Below are 7,203 nucleotides of genomic sequence, written 5' to 3' on the forward strand. Positions count from 1 at the left end.
AGAAGCCAGGAGGATGAGGAAGCTGGATGATGGTAGATGGAACGACAGGGTGATCCTGAACGTCGGCGGTGTACGCCATGAGACGTACAAGTCGACATTGAAGAAAATACCTGCCACGTGGCTCTCGCGTTTAACAGAAGCTTTGGTCAATTACGACCCCGTTTTCAACGAATACTTTTACGATCGCCATCCGGGTGTTTTTGCCCAGGTGTTGAACTACTACCGCACGGGCAAGCTTCATTATCCAACCGACGTCTGTGGGCCGCTGTTCGAGGAGGAGCTCGACTTCTGGGGCCTCGACTCCAATCAAGTTTGTGTTTTCTTTACTCTCTGTTCGTAAAATCGCCTTATTTACGGAAAAGACTTTGCAATTACGTTGATGAAATAGAAATAGGGGATACTATATAAAACACTGCTTAAGTATAAAGAGGAAAACATCATCTGTAATAGGATTGGGCAATTTTTGAAAATTTAAACTCACAAGTTAAAATTTCGAAGAGAAATTAAAAACTCTGATTCTTCGGTGTAGAGTTTATTTTTTAGGGAGAACCATGTTCTTTTGGGTTTATCACTAATAATTTTAGATAATATTAAATGAAAATGGCAGGTGTAAACGTGCTCGATCATAGTTTGTGCCGAAGATCCTTTGTCCGTCGAGTTGAAACGTTATTGAATTATTTCATAACTAGCCGTTGATTACCCTCTCGTTTCCCTCCTGAAATCGCGAGCACAAATGTGCTTTGATCCCGCGGCAAATTTGCGTTTCGAAATGCACAAACCGCGTGGCCGTCATTGAATCAACGGTTCAGAAATGTTTGCTCGGCATCAGCTTCAATTGTACGAAGTCATATCGTTTCCTTTGATATTGAATTCGGAGCAATTCTGTGCCAAAGCACTCGTCATTCCCAGAACTGTGTGCCACCTTAATTTTCCGGATTTCTTTAAGATAAGCTGATTGCTGTTACAATTTTTTAACATCGTACTTCACTAATAAAAATAATATTCCAAATAATTTCCTGCACTCATACGATTAGCTGTGATCAATATTAATTAACATTCCCCACTTTGGAATTTGGATGTGTTACGATAACGTTATAAATGTTATAATTGATAATCGGTCGCTAATCAGTTATTAGCCAAGAAGTTGCATAGCGCGCCATTTGTTTTATCGACTACCCGAAATCGCGGTTTGACGAGCTTGCTTTCTACTAAACTAAACGATCGATATGAATAAATATATCAAGATCCCTGGAGGAAATCCGTTGAACAATGGATTCGCGAATCCATCCTCTGCCACTACAATTCATTATGCAAAATCGTTCGGAATTTAAATAGAGATAACTCTGATCATTCAGCAAATTGCTTAAACCTTCCAATATTCACGCGAAGAATGCTTGGGAAATTGAGGTTATTAGAAAATATGAAAATTTACGTGCGAACGATTTATTAATCACGCCACTATCCTTTATTGAAGAGAGGGTAAAGCTGATAGAATTTCTACTTGGGAATTAAAATGATTCTTGCATATTACTACCCAACATTAAATGACGAAGGTGGAATTCGAGATGAAACGCCTCCTCGGTCGATTTTCAATCGACATTGACGAAAGCATTAATCGTCCTTAAGAAATGTTGCTCGTAAATTGCGTACAATTCGACGTTTACCCGACCCTTAAACGTTTCTCGTAAATGGCCATATCTACGCGGATATAGCCCGCTATCACGTACTGCTTCCGTAATTAGCCCTACGGATTTCCGTTGTTCGGCGATCGTTTTATTGCAGCCGCCAACTATTTATCGGAGCTAATGCTTCTACGCTGGCCCGTGATTAATTAAATGAAAGTCACGAATCGGTATTTTTATCCAAAATAAGCATACTTAATGAAGTCGTAATTAATCGCATAATTAGATTCGGATTTTGTAAATAATTAGCATCTTAATGATTTGCAAACTCTTACTCAACTTTATTATTATTCAATTACTTCCATCCCGCTATTCTCTTGAATGCCAGAAGTTACCAGTAACGCTTCTAACAGACAAAATGATAAAAATATCGCGAGAGTGAATGGATTGTTGCAGGTAGAGCCGTGCTGTTGGAGTACATACAGCATTCACCGGGATACCCAGGCGACGCTGGCAATCCTTGACAAGTTGGACGTGGAAGGGCAGAAGCTGAGCGAGGAACAAGTTGCACCGGGGCACCTTGACGAAATGGCAGAAGCTACGGCCAAGGATCTGGATCCTCTTCGACGAGCCCTACTCCTCCGTAATGGCGAAATGGATAGCCTGCGTCTCGATACTTTTTATCTGCCTCTCGGTTCTCTGCTTCTGCTCGAAAAGCCATACGATAACGAAACAGTCGAGAAACAATCAACGACAGGCGGGGGGCGTTTCAGTGCTGTTTTACCTGGAACATGCGTGTAACGCGTGATTCACTTTGGAGATCACACTTCGCTGTCTAGTATGTATTCGAATTTAAAAAATTCCCTTATTTGAAATAGTGTTACGCATCATAATTTCATTCGGTTAACTGCATAATGACGGCTCTGTGCGATCAAAGCTTCGAGGCGCAGCGACATTGCACGCGACTCGGGCAAGATCATTCGTGTAATTTATATTTCGCGTGCTCTTTCGGTTCTGTGCTGATTTCGTCTATTGATCTGTCAGCTGAAAACGTGGTCGAAACGGTCGAAAAGTGAACTAACTGTGAGAGACTTTGCAGAACTCTGTCCACTTGTGCCAGGAATCCTTTACAAGTTAAGATGCTCTGGGTGGTTAATAACACAATCGAGTTTCTGACATTTCTATGTAAAATATCGATACTCTAATCTTCGTATGAAAAGGAAATTAGCGACTTTTTAGCAATGTCCACACAGTGGTCCATGTTTCATGGGTGGGAGAGCCGAAAATTGAAAGCGCCCTCGTGTCGACGGCTGTTCAAAGTGAAATAAAAATTCACGGCGAAACGCGTGCGTAGAGAACCAGTAATCACGTTGACTGATGTTGAGCGCGTACGATCGCCCTTCGCGTCTAACTTCTCCGTTTCTGTGCAACCTTCCACCGGAAGGTTCCTTTTTACCCAATTATCAGAATTTATATCTTTTATATCTTCGGAACAGCTTTACTTGCCCACCGTGCATTAATTTAAGCGAGAGCTGCACAGGGTGTCCCAGAATCAGTGAGAAATATTTTTATTTATAAACTTATGTTCTATTTGATTTTTCGATTTTTGTTTCGTTTCGAGCTAGTGTACAGAGGATACCGAGGTCCGTTTGTAAACGAATATAACGAAAGAATTATCGCGGCACAAAATTCGCTTTAATCCGAAAACAAAGTGAAACAGGACATAGTTAAAATATTTCCCATTTATTCTGGGACACCCTATACCTATTGGAGCAGTTTTAACATTTTAGAAGTTTTACCGCTAGAACAAAAAAGTAAATGAATTTTCTGCCCTCGACATAAGATTATCCCCTTGAAGTTTCAACCACCACGTTGGCCAGCTCTCTGGCGAATTTGATTACAGGTGAGCCCAACTTTGAGGCGATTCGCCGTGTCGCCTGTAAACGCGATCGACTTAGCCGCGACGTTGAGCTTCTACACCGAGTTTCTCACGGAATCCAGCCTGTATTTGGAGATCCTGTCGATAGCCCGTGTCCTGCGACTCTTCGAACTGACAAGGCACTCCCCGGGGCTTAGAATACCGAGGCTTCCGCCAACGAATTAGCCTTGCTGGTTTTCTTTCCCGTTCTGGGCATCGTCAAGTAAGTTTCTTAACAATCGCAAAGCAATTGTACATTTGCTAAAACAGCTATATTTCCACTTTTCTTTCATTTATTTATCTTAAGTAGTATCCGATAAAAAAATGATAAAATCAATTTTATTTCTATCACTATACGTACAGTTGTTTCTGTACAACACATCGCATCGTACCCTCTGTACAGCTTTATGCCGTGAATTAATCCGTGTCACCCAGTATATCGACTTGAATTTCCACGCAGATTCAGCTCCCAACTTCCTTCCGCTCTCACAAATATTGTAAATATATTTATGGATGCTTTTAAACAGATTCATACTCGAAAAAATACAGGTCACCGTATATCTCACCGAGAACAAAAAAACAGACAACACCCATGGCTCTGCCACAACGAGTTCCCTTCTTTTTTTTATCACGCGACTCCCTGCTTTTCATACATCTTTATTTAAATGTAACGATGATAAAGAAGGATGCTAACCCGAACAGGGCTATTGGTTTAATAATACTGAAGCACATCAAGGAAAAGTTTCGGAACGTTGTTATATTATATCTGTTTTGGCCACAAGATAACCCGCATAATGACTTGGACAGTATACCACGTTGCCTATGGTGGGCCTTGGTGACCATGACGACCGTTGGCTACGGAGACATGACGCCAAAAACTTTTCCCGGGATGTTGATCGGGGGGCTGTGCGCCATCGCTCTTCCAGTTCCAGTTATTGTCAGCAACTTCTCCATGTTTTACTCCCATACTCAGGTTTGTATATCGCCTGGTATTCTCAGAATGAAAGTTAGGCAAGTAGAGCAGTTCATCTGTAAGACAACCCCTAATTTTTTGTTGCTGCCATAGGGCGGTTTTAGGTGGTGAAATCACAATCTTCAAAACAATTCAGAATTAAGGATTGATGGTGGGGATAACCCAGAAATTTTCTTTCCCTCGAGAAATAATTTCAGAATTACCCCTGTTCTGAATAATTTATACTCCATCCTAGTTTCTTTACCTATCGATAAGAAATATTCACGTTCACACTACAATGGAGCCTTTTTTTTTAACTTTTATATAATAATTTTACCATACCAGAGAAGTCGCGACAACGTTAGGATTTTCCTTTTCAGCGAATTAAGTTTCTCAAGACTGGTCCAGATTTTATTCATTGAATATGTGTCCATGGAGGACACGGATGCGGAAGTTCATTCAGACGCAACACGTGAACTTTTGCACTTTTCAGTAGCCAATTTGAAACTTTCCTTGCCCCCTCCTATAGCCAAAGTTCCCGTGCGTGTCAATTTTTTATGTATCCTAGAAACTCTGCGCGCATTTAGTAGAGAACTAGTTCATTGTTTGTATCCAATTAATCGACGGTAGAATATTCTACGTTGTCCCTGGATCGTTAACGTGGACCGAACCCTTGGCAGGGGAACCAACCATCGGGGCGAAGTGCTGGCACTCGTAAGTTTAAAGGCAATTCGGAAGTTCTTTTATGAGACGGAACGTTTCGAAAGTTCCTTAGGAAACGCCGTGCAAACTGAACGCTGCAGTTCCTACGGCTTTTATACTGTTTTTGGATTTTCTGCTGTTGTATACTCGACTTCTTACGAGGGTACTCGACTTCCTATTTTAGGATCAGCTTTTATCTTAGATAACGTTCTTAGAAGGGAAATGAATGGATGTAAGAATATTTTTGAAAATTACCACTGAAATGCAAATGTGTGGGATTTTAATTTTAAGCTGCAAAGTAATTTCTCGTATTCTGTTTTATCTGGAATTTTGTAGATTTGTCTGGAATTAATACGTTATAAAAATATTTGCTCGAAAATGTGAATTTAAAGAAATTGTTCGTAGGCTCGTAGCATGTTGCCCAAACAGAGGCGAAGAGTACTTCCGGCGAAGGTGCCAAGACGATGGAGATGTTCCATTTATCGGGAGCCAAAGGATATTCAACAACTTACTCCAAGCCCCACCGCCTTAGGATTGCGCGATGTTCTACACTTTCAGGTGCAACTAAAATACGATTTCGATATCTCTATACCATGTGTATTACAATTTCCAAAATTATCACCTCAAACACTTGAAGAAAATAATTGAAGATAGTAAAGACAAGGAGATAAAAAAAGGATGACACGTTTATCATTTTTTTTAGGGTTTCGAGAAATTATTGAAGTACGTAAAAGTGTAAGGTCGTTAAAAATGACTTTTCCCGTTCACATACAGTAATTTAAATTCCACTAATTATTTTTCGGGTATTTAAGGAGTCCTAAATGAGCTTAAGAATTTAGAGAAGAGTCTTTCGTTCTGTACATTAATGGGATACTTTGTAATTCATCGGTTCAAGGGATTCTGGTATTTTTGCTGTAGCCTAATGTCGTGATAAATTTACCACGAGAATCGGATGTCAGGGGAACCATAAATTCTGCTGGAACAGACTGTCCTCACTTTACCACCAAGAATCCCATGAAAAATGGCAAAGCAATTGATGGGGTCGTCGATGACACGATCGGAGGGGACGAAAGCAACGAGGAGAATTCTTTCATGGGCACACGTAGAGGCTTTCCCCACGTATATATCGCTATTCCAGATAATTCAGAGTCATCATAAAATTCATGATTCAACTTAATTTTTCATTTCAACGAAAGTGTGTGTTTATCTCTGTGTAATTAGTTTATTCTGTTTACAGTGGAAATTATCTAAATTACTTACTGGTAGGCGTACAATCTGGTAGGCATACAATTAATGCATACAATCTTACTAGAACATCCACATTGTTCATTGTATTTTATTTAATTTTGTGGTCTGAAATAATGGTAAAACAGTATTTGCGATGCGGTTGGGTCTTTCAAAAGCTTGCATCGAAATTAAAATTGCAGATAGCTAACAGATTCCTGGATCTAAAGACGACCACGGCTATCCACGTCTCTGTTTGATTGACCGATTTCTCAAATACTGAGTAATCAATTATATTAGAATAAAAACGAAAGTATACCATTTGGTCACGATTCACTAAGCAACAGAATAGACCTTACCCTCTTCTTCCCTTGTAACTGTCTGTCCTTCGAAATGAGGGTGTCTTCCCTCCCTCTCCAATACTGCTCAATTAAATGACACGGCTCGTCTCTTATTCAGATTACACTGGAACTCGTATAAACCTTCAGTCATTCTGGAGTCGTTCTTTAAAAATTTCAATTTCTTGTAACTCATTACTACACACCCAGATCTAAATATCAAATTATTGTAGTTCGCGATATCACAGCACGAATAGATATCACACGAGACTCTTCTGTAACTCACGACTGGTGCTCCGTGATATACCTGATTAACCTGAAACCCACTCAGGTGGCGCGCGAGGTAATACCCCTGGAAATACAAATCCCCAAATGTATGCTTAGCCACTCATTGCAGGACTGCCCTTATTTAGGCAGATTCCTGCAGACCCTAGCCTCAAAAATACT

General features: G+C 40.3%; 1 protein-coding gene across 1 annotated transcript; it reads left to right on the plus strand.

The window, feature by feature from the left end:
* LOC143374945 (potassium voltage-gated channel protein Shaw) lies at nt 1-6,355 on the plus strand. The gene is given in 8 exon segments (XM_076823531.1): nt 1-310; nt 2,079-2,191; nt 2,193-2,460; nt 3,526-3,700; nt 3,703-3,758; nt 4,277-4,513; nt 5,600-5,752; nt 6,113-6,355. Coding segments are annotated over 8 exon segments (1,539 nt in total). The 5' UTR covers nt 1-13; the 3' UTR covers nt 6,353-6,355.
* Nucleotides 6,356-7,203: the final 848 nt, after the last annotated feature.

Source organism: Andrena cerasifolii, chromosome 11 (genome assembly GCF_050908995.1).
Source record: "Andrena cerasifolii isolate SP2316 chromosome 11, iyAndCera1_principal, whole genome shotgun sequence".
Lineage (NCBI taxonomy): Eukaryota > Metazoa > Arthropoda > Insecta > Hymenoptera > Andrenidae > Andrena > Andrena cerasifolii.